Source organism: Blennius ocellaris (genome assembly GCF_963422515.1).
Source record: "Blennius ocellaris genome assembly, chromosome: 9".
NCBI classification, from domain to species: domain Eukaryota; kingdom Metazoa; phylum Chordata; class Actinopteri; order Blenniiformes; family Blenniidae; genus Blennius; species Blennius ocellaris.
The window spans coordinates 9,408,014-9,435,471 of record NC_137658.1 but is presented as its reverse complement, the minus strand read 5'-3'; the positions used below and the strand labels follow the sequence as shown (position 1 = coordinate 9,435,471).

General features: G+C 39.7%; 1 protein-coding gene across 1 annotated transcript in view; it reads right to left on the bottom strand.

Moving 5' to 3' along the window:
- Positions 1-9,095, bottom strand: part of spock1 (SPARC (osteonectin), cwcv and kazal like domains proteoglycan 1) — a gene marked incomplete at its 5' end in the record, with an annotated part of 110,537 nt that extends 101,442 nt beyond the window's left edge. Inside the window, one exon of the mRNA XM_080502689.1 lies at positions 8,961-9,095. Coding sequence (XP_080358815.1) covers positions 8,961-9,095 — 135 coding nt within the window. The remainder of the gene's footprint in view (positions 1-8,960) is intronic.
- Between the last annotated feature and the right edge of the window lie 18,363 nt (positions 9,096-27,458).

Below are 27,458 nucleotides of genomic sequence, written 5' to 3'. Positions count from 1 at the left end.
CCTGCTAGCTCCTGTCTCTCCATCTGTTCGGCCTACGGTGTTAATGGGCTTCACATTAAAGCTGCACCTCCTCCCCTTTTCTCCTACTATTGTGTTTTTTTTCCACCCTCATTTAGTTTTTCTTATCGATGTCCAAAATGACTGGCAATCCCTGAGCTCCCCTGCTTTGTCGAACTCTTTGTTGCACCCTCCAACATGTGTGCACAAACAAACACAAAGACTCCAGGAGCTATTTATCCCGGTCAAACGGGATGGTGACCCCCTAGTTGCCTGCAAGCGTTTGCCCAATGAATTTGTGTGTGGCTTCATACCAGTAGGTTTTCAAAACATACCGAGGACATGTTTTGAAAGTGTTCTTCCATCTTCATCAGAGACATTATCTGGTGGTGTTACACTTACATCTCACCACGATGTCTGAGGAGTGACAACTATTATGGCACATTTTCCACACACACTCTTTTTTTGAAAACCAAAATCAATCCAGAGGTCTGCTTTTAAAGATGATGGTACTGATAATATTTTCTCCCGACTTTAAATTCAGCCACTCGTTTCACTTCCTGTTTGAAAAGGCAAACCCGCACTGCACAGATACAGTAATAGCCAGGCGGACTCACAGCTCACTGTCAGACGGGGCATTGGTACTGGTGGCTGCAATATCGATATTATATTGCTTAAAAAAAAAAAAAGTCATGTACCTGACTATTGATATTTTTGCGCAGCTATAAATAGACCAATTGGTAGATGTGAGTGTCTGAGTTTATAAAGTGTTAGAACAAATTAAAAAAAACTAGGCTCAGTTGTAATTGATGAAAATTAGAGGAACAGAAAGAGCTTCGTCATTAGGAAAAAAACAATCTCAAAGATACAAACATCTTAAGTGTTTGTATTGATAACAAACAATATTATTATACTTGGTGAGGTTACCTCAATCATCATGTTCATCTGTTATCGTGGATCCTTATTCTATGCACATAAAAATGCCCTTGCAAGAGAAACTAGGCATTAGTGATCCCTCGACGCATGAAAATAGATATTTTTAATAAAAAAAAATTCCAATTGATATGAATGGGTTGATGTGAGGAATATGCACACAGAGAAAGAGCATGGAAAAAGATGAAAGACAGCAGGGGCACTGTTTCACTGGGAATTAGTGGAATATAAAATGAGAATGGGAAGAGCCAGGGGAGATGGAGAGGAGATAAAATGTATGAAGAGAAGGTATAGAGGCAGCTTAAGAGTAGAAAGAGAAATGGAGGGCAGAGCAGGGGAGCGATAAGAAAGAATGACAGGTGTTCAGCCAACTCTTCACTTAATTGATGGGAATACTGTACGTCTGCCGGGGAGAATTCACTCGCAGTGTTTGTGTGTCTGTGGGTGTGAAGGTGAAGGTGACTCCGGAGTTTGTCTTGTCTAAGCTGCTTCTCTAAAATGCAAGCCGCCCCTCCCCCCAAGCTGCACAAGCAACCAATCCAAACCTCTGCGCATACGCCGGGGCACAAACAGAGACATACAGAGGAGGATCATTTAATTTGGACGCACAGGGGGGCCTGCAAGGTATGAATGTCTTCACTGGGAGGCAGAATATGATTTAAGAAAAAAAAAAAAAAAAAAAAAACAAGCACGATCAGCAAAAACCCCTCCTCGATAAAAGCAGAAAACCCTGCAAAACAAGCTACAAGACTTGAACTGGAAATAAAAACCATCTTATCACATGAAAAAAAAACATACAGTGGCTTAAAAATGTACACGCGCACACACACTTTTTTTTTATGATCGAGACACAGCCGTGGTCTTCAACTGGCAGCCCCAGAGAGGCTGTCGTCCTGGAAAAGAATACAGCTGATAAAAGTCAGCAACATTTAATTCTGTCAGTGGGAATGAGCAGAGACAGGCTACTCTAATACTCAGCACAGATAGCTAGAGTGCCACCAGACAAACATACAGCAGTTTGTAGTTTGCTCTTAAAACAGTAAACAGGCTCGCTAATGAATTAACAGGCAACCTCTGTCCATCAAAATAATGACTTTCACCATTTCTTTTCAAACCTGACAGCACATACGCTTTGTGTAAATCACTGAGTAAACAGTGAATGTATGCGAAATGGGACAAGACATGCTTCTTTATAAAAAAAACAACAAACAGGCTCAGAAGAATGAAAACAACATTTCCGCTTCTTGAGGATAAAACTGGGGCTGTCAGAATGGCAATGAAAGCATTTTCTGGGAGGAGATGAGTGGAGACGATCAAAACGTCAAATGTGGTTTAAACATGGTGTGGTGGGGTAGTGGTTTTCCTTATTGCCTCCTCGTAATAAAGTCGAGACTCAAAGCTGGTTTATATGTTCCCCCTATGCCCCTATGACTGCTGGTTAGATAAATTGTTTGTAGATATGTACTATGTGTGTGTGTGTGTGTGTGTGTGTGTGTGTGTGTGTCTGTGTGTGTGTGTGTGTGTGTGTGTGTGTGTGTGTGTGTGTGTGTGTGTGTGTGTGTGTGTGTGTGTGTGTGTGTGTGTGTGTGTGTGTGTGTGTGTGAGAGAGAGAGAGAGAGAGAGAGAGAGAGATTTTCAGCAGACTTTTACACTGACCAATTAAAAAAGAAGGTCAGCCTTATAAAACAAAAAGGATCCAATCTGTCCTGAATATCACCTGTTCTCAAATAAGGGAGGAGATATTGTACTTTTCAAAAACACACAATTTCTATCATAGATCTTCCCATCACTTTGTATCCTTTATTCTAATTATTTATCTCATTGCTGAAATTCCTACTGGAGCCTATTAACATTTAATTTTGTTTGTAAACAATCAAAATAAATTCAGATGAATGGATGAACAGAAATCTGAATTTGTGTATTTGTCATAACCCAAAGTTTAATTCAAGCTTTGAATCTATGCTGGGGTTAGACATGTGGCCTCAGCTGCAGACCAACATGCACTCTGCCATCAGAACGAAGCTATTCACAAGAACAAGAAGACTGACAGCATCACATTTCCTCCAGTTGCTACACCGCTACAGTGTGGTCGCTTCCTCTCCATCTGCCTCCATTCTACTGCCAAGACCTTCTCTCGTCTTTCTTATTTTAGAGCAAAGGTTGCTACTGATTTGAAATAAGGGAACAATAACAGCCGAGTTAGTTGTCTGGACGACCAGCCACAGGCCCAATTGTTGTCACATGACTTCCGATGTGGCATTTATTACCCTACAGACGTGCCTCAGTCTTCCAGAATAACAAATATTTTACTTTCTTAAAAATCACCATCATTCAACACATATCAGCACCAACTCAAACGACATAGGGCAATAATAATCCTTTACATTTGCTTGGTGACAGCTAACATCGCTCCTAATATAAACAATGACATTGAAACTAGGCTTTAGCAAGACTGAAATTCACACCAATATCCATTTGCATGGCAGAATGGACAATTTGAGAATACTTTTACAACAAGGATATATGCAAATTTAAACTACTTACTTAATATAAATCAATTCCATATTTGAAAGTTAAGTTTGATAAATCAGAATGCATGTTAAGATTGTTTTCTTGGCATTAAAATGTAATCAAAAGTAATCACATTTTGTATACCAATTTCTGGTTTACAGGCGAACAGCTTTCTGCACTGTGCAGTTACTGATACTCTAAACAAGGCATGGGCCCATCCCCACACAGCGATAGTTATTTTTAGTACATATGAACCAGCTATCACTTGAAATTAATTCATATGACAGCAATACTGACTTTATGCAAGCATATTCAGCCATGGTATAAACATACAATAAGTGCTTTTCATTCGACAAGTAGGCATGATTCTCAAATATTCTTGTGGTAAATAAACCCAGTCAATTTGGCCCTCTGGTATTAAGCAGCAACCTTTAATGGGATTCACAATAATCTAAGCTGTTTTAGATGGAGCAGTAAATTAGTTTAACATTATCAGATATTTGCAAGAATGTAATCTTGAAAAAATGAGATGGCAAAGCACACATTTTCCACAAAAGCAATCAATAGATTGTCTTCTAACATGGATTTACTGAGGCCAGTATGGTAGAACCAGCAAAAGAAAGTCAACTCAAACCATATGTTGAATTGACAATTTTTTCTTTGAATAACTCAATGTTACAAGAGGTTTTCCAAACTCTTTTATGGTTTATACTGTCAGAAAGAAAAGCATTTGTTTTGAAGGGTTTGTGACAAATTATTATTATTATTATTATTATTATTATTATTATTATTATTATTATTATGTTTCTCAACTCAGTGAAAGGCCATGTAAGATTACTGCCAGCAGTTTTCAAATCTGAGATGAACATGAACTTGTGAAGTACTAAATGCACAATTTGAAGGGCCATGATTATCTGCTACAATTGCATCTATTAAGGGCATTTGATCAAAGAGACTTCAGATCTACTGAAATTCAAAATACACACACAAACACACGCTGCATTCTGCAGCAGGTGAATCGTACTGATAGCATCTATTCATGTATAAATTAATGAATATACACTTAGCTGCTCCATTGCTTTGACTCCATCACTAGACTTGGACTTGGTAATGAGTTTATGTTACAGCTTTTAGTTTTGCTAGTCATTCCACTTGACCTGCGATAATCACTCCTTTGTTTTTGAGGACACTTTGATGTAACCAGCAACATCTGGCTGCAGGCTTACAACAAAGTTGACCCCGTCTGAAACAGAAACAGCTGAAATCAGTTCTACATACAAATCTGTGTATATATTCTCTGCAGCTATACTTTATTTGCATAAAACTTGATGAAAATTAAAATGGTGTTTGCAACCTAAAGGAAGGCTCGAATTCAGCTGGCATGAAAAAACAACAACAAGAAGAGATGTGGCTCCAAGAGCAACAAAGGTGGTTAAGAACATTTGAGGATTAAAATAAAAAACAAAATAAACTTTGACCATAACATTTAGGGATCCCCGAACAAGCAGAACCAAAATCTCTATAGCGTGCCGAAACATAAAACACCCGAAAACAATTATGGGAATTATCCATACGACATCATAACATTATAGAGACATAGTTACACAACTGTGAGAATGGAGAACAACTCAGCCAGTAAGCCTGCTCTCATCTTTCACATTGAATATGTTGTGTCCTTTTCTCTGAATTTCATTTATGCAAGTACACAAGTATACAAGCAAGTACCAAAGACATTGGAGCTGTGCAACAAAAGGCAAATGTTTTGAAACCAACAAAATATGTTAGTAATAAAGGACAGTTTTAAATGTCCCCGGCTTGTCCTTCCTCAGCAGCGGCCTCCACTGAAACTATCTCTATTGCGGCATTATTATGCTTTGCCTCCTACTCATTACAGTTCAGTTATTGGTGGTATGACCAGGCGAAAGAATAAATTCAATCCCCTTTCCTTCTGTTTTTAAGATAAGCCACCTGAACTTTGATTATTTAACTGTTGAACCAGCTCCCCTGCCAAGAAATGGACACTCATGCATTATGCAGGAGGGAGCAAGTGGCTCATCAACAGGGATGCAGAGTGAAACATGGCAGGCAGAGGAGAACAGCAGAGAGGAGGAGTCAGTGGTGAGGGCAGGGGGGGGGTTATGGTTGAGGAGGCAGAGGGTCATTGGATGCTCCTCTAACAGAGGAAGAGAATGAGGAAAAGAGAGAATGTGTGGGAGGACAAAAAAGTGGAGTTCATAACATGGACAGGATGGGGAATTGATTGCCGGAGACATAAATTATATACATGGACTGTCATTCACATGGTACGTTTTTTGTTATGTACCTTATTGTATAGAGATAATTTACCATACATGTTTTATCATGAAGTCCGAGTGTTAAAAACAAGGTGAGACATATTTTCCATTTTGATAATGAAATAGTTATTTTTGATCGATTTTCAATGCCATCAGTTCCACTGTGGTACCGCAGTACTTTAACTCAAAACTTAATCAACTACTTGACAGTATGACACAGTCTAATACAGTTTTTAAACAAAAAAGGTGATCACAAATGTGATGGACAATGTTTTTTCTTGTATTGGTCCTGTTGAGTACTTCTGTGTGATTTCCAATTATTTTGGATTGCAACAACACCAATACCTGTATAGAGTAGTGGTACCAATCCTGTGAAAGGTGTTCCAATAGAATTACACCTGATATCTAAACACTCGACCTCAGCTGACATCAACCTTTGAGCACAGCAACTAATCAGTGAATGACAAGGAATGCAATTTTCTTATCGAAATGAAATATATTCGAAGTAAAGATTAAGTATTTATATCAGGACTGTATAAGAGACTATTGAAATACAATGATATATGTTGTGGCCATAGACAGAATAAGGTCAATCAGGTTTGAGGCAAGTCATCTTGAAAGACTTAGTTCTAAGTCTAAATGCTACAGAGTTAAGGCTGAATATGGTGTCCTTTATCCATTTCAACCATCCCTCAATAAAGACAGCCACTACATTTAAATTTGTCACATACTTGTACTGAGCACTATGCCCATGGTGGATATCATGGTGTTAAACCCTGTCCTTTCCGATGAGACTTATCGAAATAAACTTCACATTAGAGGGTACCAAATGTGGTCAAATCGATTGAAATAAAAAACATTTTTTTAGAATCTATGGTGCAGAAAAATAAGAATAAGATACATGAAGAAATCATTTAACAGAACGGAAGTTTGAAAGAAGACACAGTAGGACGAACAACAGCAAACAGAGGAGAAAAACTACAACCAGCAGGTTTCCTCAAGCAATAGGTCAGACAACACACACACACACACACACACACACACACACACACACACACACACACTAGATGGGAGGCCAAACACATGTACACACATCAGGCAAGGGGGTTCTGGCTGAATGTATACTGATCGCAGCTCAGCCCTGTATTGAGAAGGCCAGCTCTAATAAGGCCAAAGTTACTCCTCTGTCTACTGAAATCTCTTGAGAACACGTTAGGAGGCAGCAATGCACATCATAGAGTTAAGAGTGAGGTGTCACTACTGTTACTATCATCCTGATGATGACAGGCGAGGGTGCTTGTTCAGCATTGATATCAGTCTCGAGCTGAAACGGAACCCAAAGCCCTGACGGAAATTTGTAGTTCAAACACTCAACAGAACACAAACGTGGCCTAATTCTTCGAAGAATGCATGGCATGCATAAACTTCCCTGGGTGTTAAGATTTGGTCTCAGTTTGTAAATTATTAAAGACAGCCAGAGACGTATCCTAACCCATTTAGGAGTCCCTAAAGCAGATGGCTGTGTTACACACACAAACCAACCCAGAATCACACCAAACTGTAATATAATTGCCTGTGTGTTTGAGTCACTGTCACGTTTCACCTCACCAAGGCTTGAAAAGAGCACACATGTATAACTCTTGCTGGGTTTCCAAGCCACTTGGTTTGTGATGTTGAAGTGAATGGATATAATTATAAAGTATATGCTATATGAGACTTTTGTGCAATCAGATATATCAAGTAATTTACAACCAATATATACACTATTACAGTTGTTCCAATATCAATATCTGGTACCACACTGCTGCACTTGTGGTCATCTGTAGCCAACCTACACATTTGTATTGGAAACCTCAACATGTTGGTTTTAGGGAGGTTTTGTTAATTTGCAGAACAGAGATTAAGCCAGACAGTAAGTTCAACAACAAAAATCATGTTGAATAATTGTATTTCACCGCATTCATTATGCAATACATCCTACATGGTCTGATGGCAACATGTCAGATGTCAGGGGCACAAAAGAACAATTCCACACTTGTTATTTTTAGTGATCTATGTGGCGATGTCGTGTTTGATAGTAAAAGTTCAAGTGTTACATAAAAAAATGGTTACAGTCTCGAAATAAACCACATGTAATGGAAATGGAACTCCTCAAAGTAATTGTATCTGCATTGTGTTCTCATGTCAGTACTTTGTATCGGCAAAAACCCAAATGTTCCTACTCATTTTAGTTCTCTAAATAGAAATACTGGTTTATCTCCAATAAATATGCAACTAAAATAACAAAAATGCAAAGTTTACCATCTTGTGACCGCACTTTACATTTCAATTGAAATGAATATCTACAGTTTTGTGTTTGCAGATCTTCAACTAGCTTTAGTTTTCACATCACTACAAGGATAGAAAACTTATATTACCAGGTTGTGTAACATACATTCTGACCCAATTCTGCATTAAAAGTGATTTAAACCTAAGACTGCACATCACTGTGGCTGTATCATTTTATCATGAGGTCAAAACTTGTGAAGCACCATTTTCCAAACCATGACCCAAGAACAATCATGGTGTGTTACATAAGAACAAACACATGTTCAACTATACATCCTGCTTAGTTACCTTGAAAACATTTAATGTTAACCTGGTTACTTTTAGTGAAGCATATACTATGGGGGGGGGGGGGGTCTTACACTCTTACAAACATACTTGCTTTGCATTGCTTTCTGTGTTTGAATGATTGTGGAACAATTAACAAAAAAGGCAGAAATAGTTCCTTATAACCAAATGCATGCTATGAAATTCTATACGAATTTAAAAACAGAACAGCAAAAGCTGCACATCATTTGATTATGTTGTTGTAGTCTGGCTACTTGAAATGAAATGGCATATAAAATACTGTCAGCACTATAGCAAAAAGAACACAGGCAATCCAGAAATGAAATCATTGAGTATAGGAAAAAGAATCTCAAACAGTCTGTGTTTTCTGCCCAGTGTGTCTATGTATAATGTTGTTTATCAAGGAGTCTGATTGGCTTTTACACTTGGTTTGAACCTGCTGGGCTTCCACAAGGTGGGTTATGCCCGTGGGCAAGTGCTCAGATTCACACAGGGTGTATCAAGGGCATGATGTGCACTCTATGACACAGACATCCAAACAGATGTATAGACACACACGCACAAATGAGGTTACTTTTTTGTGGAGCCTTTTGTTTTCTCGGTGCAACTCACATCTCTGAATCTGTTCCAGGGTCTGTCCTTGTTGTACTGAGCCACAGTGCCCAGCCATTTCTCGTTACTGTTCCCGGAGACCGCCGTTTCTCTGCTCAGCAAGAGAGCCACGGCAGGCAGCAGAACGAAGAACATCTTCTGAAAAGCAGAGACAGACAGAAGAGAGGGCTTGGATGCACGGCTGGAGTGAGAAAAGACACCCGGGGGAGAACGGGATTGCTGCCGCAAAGTGTTATGGAGAGCAGAGTCAAGTGGTCTCCGGTACTTTTGTGGAGGCGCACAACTCTCGCGTCGTGACGCAGGATGGGTCAGAAATGTCACAAACGGAACCGAGCCGGTACAGTGCGCACTGATCATTTCATCAAATCGCTGATCCTCCTTCTAATCGGATTACAAACATTGGAAAGTTGTCACCGCGGCAGATGGGGCACAGCGAAACGATTAAGTGGTGAGCTTCACCCCCTCCGCCAATTTAAAAAGCAATTAGCGGCGTCAACACAACTGCCGCCCCCATGGAGCTTTGTGCTGCTTTCATGCGCTTTCTCCTGCGTTCAGCAGCAGCGAAAGTCGAAAAACGGCAGACAACTGACTTTTGAATTAGATGGGCTTTTTTTTTGTTTGTTTGTCAATATATATATATATTTTTTCAGCAAACCTACAGTAGCAGTGCTCTGCCTACCTGGGATATACTTGGTTGGTGTCCGATTGCGACTCCCGGGGGAAGATAAGTCCACACGGCCCCGGGTACTCCGGTAGTAGCCGACTGCTTTGTAGGGTTGACGGCAAAGAGGAGCAGAGAGGACGCGCGGACCGGGAGCTTTCTCCTCCTCCTCTTCCCCCTCCTCCTCCGCCCCCTGCACGGTCACCAGACACCGCCTCCTCTCTCTCTCTCTCTCCCCTCCCCTCTCTCTCTCTCTCTCTCTCTCTCTCTCGCTCTCTTTCTTTCTCTGGCCGTATCATTGATTTTCAGCAGGGGATTGTTTTGTTGTTGTTGTTTTTTTGTGTGTCAATGTTCGCACCAGAGCGCACGCAGGATTTGGAAAACACGCAGACGCGCTGTTCTGGATGTGCAAACACAAATTTCCCTTTCGTCACGCACCTCTGTTGTGGAATTTGTACGCCATAATAAACACAATTAAGCGACGTGAAGCATCAAATCTGCGCTTCATTGGGTCTCCAGTAGTTTTGTTGTGTAGCGGCTGGTTTCAGCACCACGGACAGAGGCACAGGGCGCACATCCTGAATGATGAACGAGGGCGTTCGTTTCGGCAAAATATAACCATAGATGTTTAAATATTGAAACAGTGACTATTTTTTTTTTGTCTTACTGTTTTTGTTCACTTTGGCAAAACTCTTGCTCCAATTTTTCCACTCTTTGTATAGTGTTCGCCTGGGTGTATTCAGCAAGAAGCGTCTGCTTTGGTGCTGCAAGATAAATGGAAACACTCTTCTTGTGTTCTCTTCTATTGACACAGTTTGGCACAGAGGATGCCAGGAGAAATTTGGTACAACTCCTTCTCTCCCGTGAATTCACATGAAAAAAAAAGAAAGATAGAAAACTCCAATGCTGGATAATATTCTCGCTTGTCACTCTCGTTTGTCAAATGGAGCTTTATCTAAGTTAAATTGGGTGCTTTCAGGAGAAGGCATGGGTACACTCACAGTCGGATTTACCTCAAATGTATGTTTTTAGCCTTTGTGAGAACTATAGGCACAGGGAACATATGCAAACTTCACATAGAAAAGTTTCTAAACCCTGATTTGAATTGGGATGAGTGAGGGAGTGGCTCTGGCTCGGTTGATAGAGCAGACCGTCTTTCAATCGGCAGGTTGCTGGTTGATTCCCTACATGTTAACATGCCAAAGCGTCCTTCATCCCAGTGGAGGGACTCAGCACCTTGGATGACATCCGTCTCCATTGGTGTGTGAATGTGTGTATGATTGGATGAATATAATCAACACTGTAAAGTGCTTTGGGATTTGCTGAAGTGGTGGAAAACTGCTATATACTGTATGTGACATCCTGTTACCATTTACACTCCCATGCAGCCCATTGTTAGTGTCACATCACCTCAAATCCAGGACATCTCTCTCTTTGTCAAGGAACTAGATCCTGATTATTAAAAGAAAGCTTATGTATGTTCTTTATTTTATGGTTTTGGCCCAAAGTCAGCTCACATAAAGATTTTAGTCACATAAGCAATTTTGCTTGATGCAGTTTGAATGTGGTTTGTGGAGTGCATTTCTAGTAATGATATTCTCAATGCACAGTGAGATTATTCCTAATTCTATTCCGGGTCCTCCTATGTGGTATTAGCCTATTAGACCTCGTCTTGTTTTGGGTTACAGTGGAAAAACATGGTTGATGTTAACAATTGACTATTCTTTTCAATTAAAAACTCTAAAAGCAATATACAATTATTCTATTATTACACAGTTGCAAACTTTTCTTACCATTTCAACGAAAACCTCGTTACGTACAAGTCTTGTCACATTAACATCAAGAGTTTGGGGACTAACCGTGAACATCAAAGTCACATAGGCAGCCATGAAGAAACACAATTCTCAATGTGCCATGTTGTAATTACACTCAAGACCTGCGACACGAGCTGAATTGTAAAGGCCAATAAGCAGCTTATGAGCTGAATGATTATGAGACACTTCAGTTTGACATTTTGGAGCTCTTACAAGACATTTATATGCAGTATATGTTAATAGTTAGGGAGCTTGTGTTAAATGATGCCCTGAAATTTGGAGTAAGTCTGGGTGAAGTTGGAATCAATTTTGGAAAAGGGATCAAGTAGTGCTATTTGTCCACCAGCAGCCAAAACACTTTTTGAAATTAGATTTGTTTTCTTCTATTTAGTCTTTTCTCACTAACTCAGAAATACTTTACAATAGTAACACAGTTTCTCTGAGAACACTCTGTGTGCATGGAAGCGGACGATTTTAATGTAGCATGAATGTCCATCCATCTTCTATAGTGTTTTTTTTTTGGCACTGGAGCCAATCCCAGCTTACTATGGATAGGGGCAGGATACACAGGATACAGGTCACCAATCCATAGGCAAAACAAACAACCGCACCATTGGGATAATTTTGGGTCACTAATTAACACTTCATTTTGAAACGGGAGTTCTGTACGGGTAGAACATGGAAATTCCACAGAGAAAGATCTGACCGGTGTTTGAACCCATGAGAGCGCTAACCACTGCTCCACACCATGGCATGAATTAGTCACAGTAAAAGTGACAGGAAAATATCAAGCCTTACAGACCATTTGCGTGACTTAAACTATGTTGAACACTTTAGCTTGAGGCATGTTTATCTTGCTATGTACAAAAATGCCAGGAGGATTATTACCTTTGTGTTTGAACATGTCATCAAGTGACTGCTTGCATATTGGATGTAGTGCTATTAGAAATAGTAGATAGTGGACCACAAGAACACATCAATCATACCTTTATATGAATGATGTAGTGCTATTAGAAATAGTAGATAGTGGACCACAAGAACACATCAATCATACCTTTATATGAAGTGTTGTTTTTTTTTTTGTTTTTAATCATATAGATATATAAGAGAATAGGCAGAATGTTGTCATGCTCTGGTTTCAAAGGATTCCGTCCAGGCTCACTTCAGTCAGATATTCTCCTAATAGCCTGTCCTTTTTTTTTAAACTTCATTCTCCAGGGGTGTTTCTGGGGGATGAAATACAAGAGCAGCTGCAGGGGAGCCAATTCTGAATAATAAAGATCAAAATATGTGTGACAAAGCAAAGCGGGGCAGGGAGTGTCCCAGCAGTTAGTTTACAGTCCTCCATCCCCCGACACGCTAGCTGTGTATGGTGAAATGGAAAGAAAGTGGGTGTGGAGGAGGAAAAAAAAAAACAAGCATGATAAAACAGGATTGAAAATGTGTGTGCGAAGGTGAGTCACAGACAAGAAAGAGAAATGAGCAGGAGATGTTTGAAAGTGAGCAGCGGGGTGTGATGGACTGTTTCTTAATGAGCTTTGTGTCTGAAACTTGTCCATGAAAACTTCAGTTTCACATGAGTGACTCCAGAGAAAACCTCACTCAATCTGCCTGAGAAAGAACCATGATGATAAACCATATCAGCCGTTGAGATGATCCCTGCCTGGGCTGTCCCACTGCGCGAGGTGCAAACTGTTGCAAAATGTAGCATTTCCATCACACAACAGTTCACGTCTCTGCTCGGTGCTCCTGAGGGCATTCATAAATCCAATTACACATCTGACGTTCCACATAGGATGAAAAGAGAAAACTCATAGAGCATGAAACACACCAGCAAATAGGATAAAGAGTATAAATGTCTCAGCATATCGGTGGATGTTTTAATATGCCGCGTACTTACCCTAATCAGTTCTTCATCAAGGACTTCAGTGGAAGTAAACAGAGCATGTTCTTGACATGCCTGATCCAAAAACAGAACCAATTTAGCATCCAAATAATAATAAGATAATGTTCAGGATGTAAACACATTAAATCAAAACAGATATCTGACTCTTTTAGAAACAACCCCCAAAAAGCTTTGATGTTTTCCTCTGTCATTCGGGCACCGCTGCGTTTATATGTCATCTCTTTCAAAGCAGAGAGCAGGGTGTCTGTTGTTGTTATTTCCTTTAATAATCCATGCGAAAGGCAGATCTGTTAAGGCTAGAAAAAGTTGTAAATCATCACAAAATTGTTTTGTTGGGCTGGAAAATATGTTTTAGCTCCAAAAAAATAACAACCCCCACCCCCCACCCACACAGACACAAAAATAAAGATGCAAAATGGAAAGAAAACAAGAGGACCCTTTGCTAACATGTTTCAAATAATATTAATGGACATGGAATTAGTTTGAGTTTCAGGAAAGTCAACTTGGCTTGATTGTCCCTTCACTGAACTGTGCTTGGGCAGCTTGACAATAAGTCGGTTTTAAACACAAGGACTAATGATCTTGAATGAACTACAGTTGTTGATACAAAATGAGAAGATGATACAGTGACATTTCAATTCCAAACAACTGAGCTTCAGACAGAGCCTTTTTTGATTTTATGTATATATATGATATTTCTGTATTCTTTATTTTCTTCTTTTTTGCAGTTAATACAGTGAAGCCAAAGGTTATAAAACCAAGTTATGGCTGGTGTAAACTGGTGTAAATAAACTAATGTTGTTTTCACATAATGATAAGAATGTCTTTTTAGTGTTTTTATATGTGGGGAATCCTCCCCAGTAGGAAAAACTGTGCAGTAGAAGTGAGTCGGTCGAGGATCTGTCTGTGGATCTGAAAGCTGCAGCTCACCATTGTGAAAAAATAAATAAAACAAAAAGCTGTCAACCAACAATTTAGAGACTGTCCAAATAAACTGAGCCACAGTCTAAATTCCTCCAAGAAAACCCAGTTAAACAAACAAGTATGACACAATAATCTGTCAACTCAAAAAGTGTTGACTGGTGGATTGTTGTTCGCCCAGTGGACAAACACAGGCTACGTGCTTCTCCCTACTGATTGTTTCTATGCTAAGCTAACTGGTTCTTTGGGTGGCTTTACATTTTCCTCTCTCAGCAAGGAAACAAATGAGTTTTTCTCAAAATGTAAAAACATTACTTAGAATATACAAACCAGGACTGTGTGGTGGGGCTGTAAGGTTGAATGAAGCTCTGCAGGCAGAGGACGGTTTCCACACTTCTGCAGGCCCTCAAATCAGAGGATGATTGATTGACTTTTATCTGACTTTTCTTTGTGTAGGAGTTGGAGAAAGTACACTGACCCTAAAGTACCGAACCACTTTCAAAATTTCTATAGCGTCTATCGTGGGAAAACTGTGGGTGCTCCCTATGCAGAAAAGCTGTGTGAAGATTATATCCAAGACATTGCAGACCATGACAGCGTGTCACTGAACTAGTGACGGCAGAATTTTGAGAATGTGAAACAGAATTTAATGTCTCTGTGAAAACCTCAAACATCAGATGAATCAGTTAAAAGTTCAGGGATATCATTTAAGATGCTGCGTGTGAGACACAGACACACAAATTGAAACTCAGACTGACCAAACAAGATATAAAACAGATGAGAAATGCAGACAAGAAAGCATGGTCAGGAGAGCTAAAGGTTCATTCAGTTATTATATAGTTTGACATGATCTCGTCCTCAAGCCAGACAGACAGCACAGCAGTGCAGACATTGTGGCTATGCTCAAGGATGAGAATGTAAGTGAATAGCTGAAGATCATTCAAGAAAGAACAGAAATGCAAAGCACATTACAGAGGCTCGGATAGCTGGGTAATTCAGTGATGTGTTAAAAGATTCCCAAGTCCTCTGACTGATATTACAGAGAAGCAATAACACCAAGAGGTTATCTACCTACAGCAGCACACTGTTCAAGGGGACACAACAGAATGAGAGATGCACTGCAATGCAGCATGCTGGGTCTTCCTCCAGGGTAACAGTGAAGAGGCAACATGCAAGGTCACCAAGGTTTCTTGACTCGGGCAGTTCGGAGAGCCTTTCGCAGGAGTTTCTCACCAAAGGCGCAGAAATATTCCAAGGAGGGAGACCTGACACCAGTACATGTATCGTAGCAGAGCAGCTTTCTGTTCATCTTTTTCCTCTTCTTTTACATCTGAGCACCCTTGAGAGCCATTGTCTCCCCATCAGGAGTTTTATTTCTTTTAATTTTGCCAGTAGATTCTCACTTTATTAGCTGAGCCACGATGCCTTCACATCATCACCAGTTTTATGATTCAAACTGGGTTGCAGGCATTACAGACAAGGAAACAATACATTTGTGAAGTAAAAAAGCATTTAAACTTCATTGTTGATATGAATTAATGGAGTGCATAGATTGGTCCACTGATGTATGGCTTATTTAGTGGCTGACATGATTATATCAATATTCATGCATTAATCTTCAAAGTCAAATTCATTCAAGTGAAAGTCATGTGGAGTTGTCACTGATCTTAACTCACCATTGGAGAAATGCAGGGTAGTCCCATCAGACAGTTCACCCATGAACCTGATATGCATGAGTTTGAATTAGAGGAAAAAGATTGGATATTCATAGAAAACTCATACACATACGGGAAGAACATGTAAACCTGAGATACAAGGACCATGACAGGTTTTTTTTGTTTGTTTGTTTTTTTTCTGTGTGGCAACGTGTAAACCACTGCACACACACACACACACACACACACACACACACACACACACACACACACACACACACACACACACACACACACACACACACACACACACACACACACACACACACACACACACACACACACACACACACACAAACACACATTAAAACTAAAGGATGATAAGGTTATAATGTAGACCGTGATCCCAACTGATCACAATTTATTCTGCACGTTTGGTCACATGCGTTCTTGCAACCTTCATAGTTTGTGAGAATTTCTCTAGAATATCGAGACAATGTGTGTTTTTTTTTAAATACATTACCTCAGATGATAATGCCACCCAAATACATACATTATGTCATACTGATGCTGTAAAATCACGGGTCATTGGACCAATGTGATAATTGATTTTGTGAAGGTTCGAACTCTTTATATTTCTCATTCCCCAAAATATAATAAGCCAACACTAAAACTGTCATTATTCTGGGATGATCCAAAGCGAGAGACCACACCTTTAGTCATTACTCCCTCCCAGATTGATGAGATATGGGGTTTTCTCTCCTCACAGCAACAGAGAAATTCTGCAGCTGACCACATTGGTGGGCTCACGGCTGCTTCAGAGTGGGAGGAAATAGATTACCCTTATCAAGGTTTTCCTCAAAGGAAAGTTGCAGCCATGAAAGCTAATTACACTCAGGCTCCACAGAGAACAACTATAAAACCCACTGATCCCTTACATTTTATTATCTCTAAACTTTGATGACAGGTTTATGGGCGCACAATGTTACTTGCTGTGATATTTAATGTGTGATCATATTCTGTGGTGTGCGATGCCATGTACAACATACAGGCAAATGAGGTAGGGGCATTAATGTGGATCTAGCCATCTGCACCAATGATAAAAAAAAACAAAGAAAAATAATGAAACATGGCAGGAGAAGAGGAACCACAATGTGCAAGACAGAATGCGCATATAATTTTGCCGAGAGCTAGTTAAATAACCATCCGATTCCGTTCAAAATCAGTTCGCCCTTCCGCTCTTTTCACACCTGCCTCATGTTTGTGAAAAGAGTCCAAATCTGTCTCTTTTACCATAGAACAAATCAACCTCTCAGTCAGATATTTGACACTGACGAGGACTGACGGCCAATTAAGAAGACTTTTCTTCTTGTCTGTCTATCAATCAATCCCCCCCCCCCCCCACACACACACACACACACACTCCCCCCCCCCCCCCCTTTCAAGCAGGTCTGAACACACTGAGCTTCACACCAAACTGAAAGACCGCTTTTTTTTTTCTTTTTTTTTTTACATGTCTGATCGAAAATGCATCAATATTCCAGAAGGAGGTGTTTAGCATTCAGCTGGCAAAGTTCAAATGCAGCCTGGCACACCGATCGTTAATGCAAGGCAGGGAAATAAAAGAGTCATGAGAGTAGATTTGTCCACATAATATTCCACTGTGAAACTCAAAACATGACAACAAGTGAGTTAATGCATTCATCTTTTAGATCACATTATCCATCTTCGGTTCACAGGGGTGTTGGAGCTGACAATATGAATGCAGTTCACACCCCAGTCCATTACACGGCAAATAGAGAAAGACAGACAATTACACATATCCTCACATGTATAACAATTTACAACAATGTTGAGCCTGGATTAAGATAAATGTAATCTATAGTGAAAAGACGACCTGAAATCATCACGTGAATTTCAGTGTTTTTACTTCAGGATCACAGGCAATGTCTTCATGGCAAAGAACTCCAATAGGAGCAGCCATGAAGAGCCTAAAGATATGCATGTCTTTACAATATATAGTTTCTATGGACTGTTGACCTGGTCCCAGTAGCTTGTCTTCATCAGGAGATGTGTTTCTCCTGATGAAGACTGTTGTAGAAAGCTGGACCACTTTGTGAAAACCCACACAGACACAGTTAAAACATGTAATCTCCACACTGAATGGCCCTGGACCTAAAGCTAGGCTTGGTCACTTTGCTGTTAGGCACCAGTACAAACTGAGCCACAAATCCCTGCTCTCATTATGATAGCCAGAAATTGTCAAATTTTCACAACAAGATCTATTTTAAAAGGCCTAAATTTGTATTTGCAAAGTTGTTATTTTTTGTTGTTTTTTTTGCAACAAAGAAAAGAGAACTGAAACTTAGAAGGAGGCATAGTGGTATATTGCTTTGCTACAAAGAGTTGAAATCCTCAGGAGTCAGGTGCTTCTGCTATTATTGGCTCTGATCAAAAGAGGTTTTCTTTGATTCTGCAGAGATAGCAAACCTAAGTCCAATATACCTCAGACTTTGTTGGTGGAGCCAATCCACTCATCAGCTCAGGTTTCTGACATATGTTTCCTTTTTCTCTCTTCGAGTCTCCGTCGTCACAAATAAGCCCACAGGGGACAAATACTAATGTGAGTGTCCTTTCTCATCTCATTTATGAAAACATCATGGCGAATGGAATTCATTCCCTTCAGGGTTATTTAAATTACTTTTATATTTGGTTGTAGCTGTATCAGGGCAGACCGTTGATGCAGTGGCTGTCCGGTGACATAATCGTGTTTGGAAAATGTCAGTGTTTCATGGAGTGATACAATAAATAGGACATTGTTTGTGATGTTACGAAGCTTGCATTACCAAAATAATTGCCTGTACAAATAAAACACTCAATCACGATCACTTATAAAAAAAATGTAGAATAAACAAGATTCAGACATTTTCATGACATGAGAGGTAGTTGTAAAAAATCAGTCTCAAAGTCTTATTTCATTTTGCCTCTTGTGTGTACACTATTTATATTTAAATAGACATTTAACTTTATATCCCAACTTGGAGTCCTCAAATAGTTTTTCCTTTCACATTTATCAGTTTTCTCACTTGAACTGTTTCTTTAGTCTTTTCATAATTCTGTAAACAGTGTAATCAACAAGCCTGTCAGCTTCCTCCTTGCTCTTTTATTTACCCTCTTTGTGTATTCTCCTGTCCATGTCAAGGTTTTTCTTTCTTTTTTCTCGAGTTCCCACAGTCCAATGTTTTTTCTGACCGCAAGCCTCCTCTTTCATCTCTCTCTGTTCACTTCTTACTCTTTACAATGTTGAACTATCTCCAGTTTATTAATTTGACTGTCGTCCTCTGACTTTATATTGCTGTTAGTTCTCAGCCTTTTACTTCCCCGCCTTCATCTCTCTGTAGACATTGCATCATGACTCAGGGTAACTCTTGGTGCGCCCTCATATTTCTTTTCTCCGGGTGTAACCAAAATTGTTTTGGACAGGCACGACACGGCTGCTTGTGCCAGAGGTCTTTTAGTTGGGCAATCATTCAGAAACATTCACACACTGAAAGGCACACAGACAGACGGATACATTGCGGAGAGACGACACAGCATGTTGCCTTCTTTCAGCTGGATCGCACGGTGAGGCAAGCTTTAAAAATCAGCTGTTGGCAATAAAACATGATCAAATCCTTTCCAAGGACAGCATGAAGATTTCATGGGTGGCTCAGTTACAGCAGATGATAATAAATGCTGCTGGACAGGGGGAAAAAAAAGTTGAACAAATATTCAGATAACCTCTCTGTTTCTTGACTGATTAGTTTTAGCATTGGTTTGTTTTCTCCATATTTTCAGAGATGAACACGCCTTATGTGTCACCCAGATTTCGATTCAGAGATATACTCTACTGGGGGCAGTTACTCAAATCTTATACATTCTCTTATCATACACTGAGAAATATCTTTCCACACAAGTAGAAACATAAACCGTTGTGATGTGAGATCTAATCCCCAACCTCTGTTACCACAGCAGTCACCTGTGAAGATACCTTTCTCTTGCCCTCATTGCTTTCTGAAGAAAAACAAATGAATCCCAGCTGAAGGAAGGAAAAAGAAAATGAGGAGAAAAACAAATGGAAGACGGTGCAGGTTGGCAGCTTATCAGCAGCTCATAACATCAAAACAACACTGAAGGTTTGAAAACGACACAAGATGACAGTAAAAGTGGATAAACATGCCATCCTGTAATCGTGACTATCCAGAATTCAAGTTCTGGATATATGCCCCCTGAGTATTTTTTTTTCTGGTTGTATTTTTCTTTTCTTTTTCAAACAATTCCAAAAACTACGCAAAAAAAGAAAATCTTTGTATTGCACTTTTTCCTGCTAAATTGTGCCACAACCATTTGTGTACTGAAAGTTTTTGTTATTGTTGTGTAAACGGGGACTTAAGTGACTGAAACTTTTCTCACACTTTATTAACACCTTTATAGAATTTCTTTTTGATACTATGAAATAATATGGAGGAAGATACACTGATGACATTGTAGGACAACAGCCTGAAACTAATATATATCAGCCATTGAACTAAAACATTTAAAACGGTCTTAGTCACGGAAGAGATGCTGCTCCAACCAACATGAAGTGTTGTTTCTGTGTTTCAAATGATGAAGAAAATGCCATAAAAGTAGAAAATAGATTTCATAATAGATACAAAATTTCATAATGAACAAGAAAAAAGAGCTTTGGATTAGGGGGCTGTTACTGCCTGGGAGAGTGTCCAAGGAATGGGCTCAAGATATACAATATCTATCAGTACATTGCTGCAGCGGCCTCAAAAAGGTTTTCACAAGTTTTTTTTATTCAGTTTTAATGAGCTGCCAGAATATTGAAGCTGGAGCAATGAATTAAATCTTTCAAAATTACTTTTGAGATGTCCTTGAGTGTTTATGTTTTTGGCCTTGTCAAGAAATTTGGATGCAGGAAGAAAAAGAAAAAAACAGTGTCTGGATTGTTTTGAGACGACTAGATGCTTGATGATAGTGTTTATGAAAAATTTCAAGGCCACCAAGTGAATCTGTGGGTGCTCAAACACTTGTTTGGTTTGAGGTTGAATCCTGGCATGAAATAGAACTTCTGCAAAGTTTGTGAGACAGGTTAACTGAAATGCTGCACCATTAGATCTTTAATTAAAGGGTATGTGAGTCAGGACAGCTGGTGCAAACGATCCATGACACAGGTAATATATTAAACTCAAATATCAAACTCTGGACTATGGTTAACTCAGATCCTGAGTGACACAATAGAAAGACAGAAAATGCTGAAGATACAGTTAAACATATTGCCAAGTTACCATGATGATTTATCTCACGGTAGGATTTCTGATAATCAAACAAAAGCCCCAGAGTGAATCGGATGTGCCATTGAGTTCATTTTGTATTACTGCCAAGCCACATCATTATACAGACACCATGTTCTTCAAACAAGACAAAGACATGCTCTTACACTAATGAATGGCCTGTCAATTTTAATCTTAAAACAAATGGTAAATGGACTAAACTTATATAGCAGTTTTCTGTAAATCACATGAGAATTAAATGAAGATCAAAAAGCTAGTATTTGCAATATAAACAAAATCTAAACTAATAATGTGGGTGTCCATATGTTGACCAATGTGCAGCTACACTTACTGCACAGATTGTTTTATATTATCAGGTTTCACTTCACCCCTGGTTAAGTTTGAGATTCTTACCTGTCTCATTGCTTTCTTTATTAACTCTTCCTGTTTATTTTGATACTCACATGTCTTGTCTGTGTTTCAGTTCAATTGTCTTCCTGTCTGCCTTCCTCCAGTGTGTCTGATTACCTGACTCCTCCCTGATGTGAATCACCTGTGCCTCCCCTTCCCCAGCGCAGATAAACTCACTTCCTACATGTTCCTGTTGCCAAATTGTCTTTGGACTGAGACAGCCAGTATTTGTTCTGTATTCACAGTGATTCCTCATATAGTGACCAGTTTTATTCTCAGTCATCTGCCTTTTTGGTACTTTTCTTCATTTATTTGAAATCTGCTTTTTCAAAAAAAAAAAAAATCTTAGGAACTCCACTCTTTGAGTTTCAGTCTGCATTTGGGTTCTGCCATTGAGCTTGACGGAACGATCAGGCCACGATGAACTTTGCAAATTCAGATCCAGTTTGGTTAGGTCTGTCTAACCAGGGCCACCACCTCTCTGAGCAGGAGGAACATCTAGTTGTGGTTCGCCAAGACTTGCATGGCTTTGCAGCAGGACGCAAATCAACGATTAATGCGGTCGGTGAGAAGATGCAACAGCTGTGCGGACAGCTTGTCACTGCCTCTCTGACCCCGGACGTCTTCACCGTGCGATCGCTAGCTCATCTGCCGACACAGGTTAGCCCACCACCTCTTCTCTCCCATCCAGCAAAGTTCTCTGGTGACTCTGGTAACTGCCGCAGCTTTCTCACTCAGTGTGAACTATTTGAATGGCAGTCTGCCATGTTTCCCTCTGACCGCTCGAAGATTGCTTATCTCATCTCTCATTTGACGGGCCGAGCGGAGGCGTGGGCCAAAGCAGAGTGGAGTTGCAAGTCCCCCGTGTGCGACTCTCTCCCAACATTTGTCAAGGCCTTCACCCAATTGTTTCAACGTGTATTGTTGGGCAGAGAGGCTGGCCATGCTCTAGCAATTCTCAGTCAAGGAGAGCGTCAAGTAGTGGATTATGCAATAGAGTTCCGGATTCTGGCCGTAGAGAGTGGTTGGAATCACAAGGCACTCCGTGACAAGTTTCTGCACGGCCTCTCGGATACTGTGAAGGACTGCCTTGTACCTTTGGACATCCCGGAGGATTTTAATAATCTTGTTGCCCTGGCAATTAAGATTGACAACAGACTGTTGGAGCGTGAAAGGCAACGGGTTCTTGAGCAGACCTCCAGGAGACTGGCGGAGCAGCGACTGCATCGCTCTGCTCCCACCAGGTCCTGGCAGGTTCCTGAGAGGTACTTGGACACGGATATGGACATCCCATCTCATACATCCTCAGAGGCACCTTTGTATGTGAGCCGGGCCAGGCTCTCTCCTGAGGAATGTGGGCGTCGGTTCAGTGAGAGGCGCTGCTTGTACTGCGGTCAACATGGACATAAACTCTCTTCATGACCCGCTCGGAGGTGAGTTATAGGAAGGTGAATATATTTTTCCCCTTGAGCCTTGCCCACAGTGACTTTGTCCATATTTGCTTCCCTCTTGCAGGTGGTGCTAATTGACTCCAGAGGCTGAAGACGACCAAGATTGGGCATGCTCAAACTTCTGAAGTCCACCACCCCTAATGGTCAACACCCACCAAACCAGTCAACATAACTTTTGAGGACAGTCATATGGAAGTAATTTCTACATCTTTTCCTCTTTCTAAATCTTTGCCTCTTGCCCCATATTAACTGGTCCACCGTTCATATAGAATCCCACAGCATCTGCAGAGATTCCTTGTGCACTGACCAGTTTTGTCTTTGTGGATACGTTTGCCTGATTTTGGAAACCGCTATTCTCCAATAAATAATTTGAACTCTACTTTTGTGTCTGCATCTGCATTTGTCTTCTACTTTGAGTGAAGACAAGAAACCACAAGTTTGACTAGAATTTGTGTTCTCCCGGGTCTTTTCAGATTAGATTACTGTAGTATTGGAGGGTTAATAGTTTCTGACATTTTAGGCCTTTCTATAGTCCTTGGGCTATGAGTAATGCCTACCATAAACAAAATTAGGAGGGGATGCTTTTTAAAACAAACCGCTAATGGCATCAAATGTAATATTTTTTTTTAGAATGAAGTTTCCTTTATCGGAATAAATGCAATAGCAGTCATGGTGTACATTTGTTGCCATATTTTTGAAATTCTGGTTTGTCCTGCATGGGTTGCTTTCCAGTGTCTCAACGTTGGTTCCTGTGGTGTCTGTGATTTTGGACTTTTTTTTTTTTTTTTTTGAGCTCCAATGAAATAAATGAGCTGCTGTTTCACCAATGGTAGTGTCTGGCATATTTCTTCCACCTTTAGCAAACTTATCTGTTCAGCACCAGGCCCAAAATGGACCAACCCATCGTAGGAGAAAATGGGGGGGGTTTTGTAATGTGTTTGAAGCTGTATGCATTCTCTGTGGACAAAGAGAATTTCATTCCACATGGGAAATGTGTATTGAATGCAGAATTTAAGTATATATTTGGCACATGATTTTCATTAATTGTATTATGTAATGACTGAATTTCAAGTGATGGTAGTTGCAACTTTTTGTTTCATTTTTTTCCCCATAGAGGTGAGAGATAGAAAATCACTCCTGTGATGATCTCAAGATGTTGCTGCCAGGAAGCAAAGTTAATTTCAATTTGATTGCCTTATGCATTTTTTTTTTTGCATTTCTTTTTGTCTTTACTCACAGCATAAACATATTACCCACTTGGAAATGTATATAATATTCTATTGAAGACACTTGAAATGTAGTAATCTGCCACGTTTTGTGAAATGGCCAGAATGCAATATGAAAAAGAATTGCCTTTTATAATTGTTACACATTCCAGTGGATATCACAAGTAGTTGGTCAATGTTGCAATGCACATTACAACTGGATTTTGACTTGACCGTAGGCTACAAAGCAGGATCCAAATCTTTATTTAGTCTATTTTTGCTGCAGCATATTTGTAGAGCCTCATCATGCTGAAGGGTCTGCCATTGTTAAAGTCCAAATCAAGACTTTGAGCACTCTGAGATAAAAAAAAAAAAAAAAAAATCCTACCTACCTTCACAGAACAAATGCTTTGGAATGCATAAAATCCACATGATTGATATATTCAATTTTTTTTTTATGAAGACATTTGTTGGCTTATTGTTATGCAACACATTTATTTTGTGTAAAAAGGGTACTTACTATATTTTGTCATATACAAAAAAGTATTACCTTTATTACAAAATGCAGCACGCTCTTACATAATGAAAGGAACATTTCTATTCACTTCACGTGTTATATAATACAGTGTTGTATGGTATTTTAACCCACTGATGTGTGGGTATAAAGACTAAAACAATGTTTTCGCCACATGTCACTTTACATGTTTACATGTTTTTTTTCTTTTTAGGTGAGTTTCCAGCTTCCAGCCCTCTTCAGCCCAACTGCCATCACGAGTAAGGTCAAACCGTCTTCCTTTGTGTGCTGTTGATGTTACATGGGCCGCTGTGCAACATGATCGGAGTCATAAAACAAAGTATTGTCTTAGTTTAAGAACAAAAAGAAACTGTTAAGCAGCTGAAGCAGACAGTGAAGACAAAGAACAGGTTAATAAATGATAGTGAGAATCAAGTGTTTGGAGTGTTGTTACACCATAAGTTTTGAGTTGCATGTGTGTTTTTGCAGGTAATATGGTTCCTGTTTTTAAGTCTGTGAGTTCCAATATGATGAGAACACTGTCTATTTGAGCTTGTGACAGTGTTACAGTTGCTGTTTTAATTATTTTTGGATATATATTAATTCATTGTGAATTTATGTTTTTGCCTGAACTGAGCTTGGTTGGCTGTGGATGGTAGAAGAATATTCAGGAGGAAAAGTCATATTCATCTTTAAAAGAAAAAAAAACTGGCTGGTTATAAATAATTGCATACTGCAAACTTCCATAATCTCTCTTAACCTTTACTATCTGCCAGTATATTCTAATTTCTGTTTTGTTAAGATTTTTCACCAAGTATTATAGTGTCTATATTACACTGAGTGACAAAATAATCTAATCAATCAACATTAATGACATTTTTGACATAACACTTAGTAGCTATCAATTCAGGCACATGCTGTCTCAGCTGAGCATCAGTGTCCTTCATCGCTCTGTTTATCTGTTCGCTTTCTCTACTATGCAACTTCACATCAGCTTTATCATTTTTTGGAACTTTTATCTCTCGCTTTGGTTCATTGTCTTTTCTTGGACATACTTTCCATTGTTGCCAGTCATTGTAGACAATGACGTGCTCTATCTGATGATGGTGGCACAAAGTTGTGAAATATTAAGCCATTTGATTTTGGAAATCATTTTGTTAGTGCACAAGTCTCCCAATCAGAAGGTTGCAGGTTTGATTCCCCATCTCCGTCTGGTAACATGTCGAAGTGTCTCTGAGGAAGACACTGAACCCCAAACTGCTCCCAGTGGATGTACTGAGTGCCTTGTATGGCAGTCGCCTCATTGGTGTATGAATGTGTGCCTGAAAGTGATTAATGGTGTAAAGCACTTTGGGGTTGCTGAAGCAGTCAAAAAGAACTATATCAATGAAATCAATTTAGAATTTCCTCTTGATTGACTTGGATTTTAGTGATCCAAAATAAACGAAAGTATCATATTTTAATCTTTCTCTACTGTAAAATACATCAGCCATTGATGCTAATGCCAAACGTAGAACAGACTGTAAAGTGTGTTCTGCCAAAATATCAAGAGGAGGCGAAAGCTAGTTGGCACAACACCAGCAACTTCGTCACCAGAGACATTTGGACCTGCAGTTAGTTCGATGTCGCTCATTAGTGCTACGTATTACAAGGTAAAAGGTTTTGGGGCTCACACCCCCAATAGTGCTACATGCTAAAAATGATCAAAGTACGACTGATGCACTCATTAACAGCGAGTCGAAGCGTGTGTGTGTATGTTACACAGCAAGCTTGGTTCCTCAGTCTGCAGTCTACATTACGCATAGGGCAGTACATAGATGGAGTCGTCTATTGGAGCCTTCAAGGCTGTTGGAGGTGCACGCTGCGTCGACGCAGAGGCTGTGCAGAGTTGAATCACAGCAATGCATCGCCTCCGCATATCGTTTGTGTATGGAATATGAATCAGGCTTTATGGCATTTAATAAGCACTCGTATCGGTACTCGGTGCTGACAAGTAGCTAAAGGTTGATACTCATACTTGTACTCATCCTTCAAAAAAGTGGCATCGGTGCATCCCTATTGTAAATAATACTTTATCAGTAAATTATTGTTCATGGGCTTCACTTGGGATTTTAAAATGATGCATCGTTGCCTATCACATGCCAATTCATGCCAACAGGATTTAAAGCTCGGGAAACAGGGATATTTGTTATTAGTCCTTATATCTGTGAAGAAAGTTTTTAATTGGCTTTCTTGCATGGCTAGTTCCTGCAACTTCTCTTCTTGCATGACAGTTCAAACAGACAGCAGACTGGTCTCACCCTGAACTGTTTTGAAATGTTTTTCCCATCACCAATGAACCCAACAGGAAAACAAAAAGAGAGATACTGAAAAACAAAATGGAGCTTCAAAAATGTAACTGTGCTGGATATATGTCATATTGCACAGATGAACCAAAATATTTCAGATGGACTTCTTCCATAGCTGAAGAAAATGTATATACAGAGTAACCGCCTCTTTCCAGAGGCAAAAAGGAAATGTAGGCTAAAGCATGGGAGCCTTTATCGCATAAACCGTCTAAAAATAGATATTCTGTGTCTTTTCTTGTACACCCTCTCAGCGCCATTCTCCTAATCTGCCTAGTCAAGCTTTCATCAAACCAA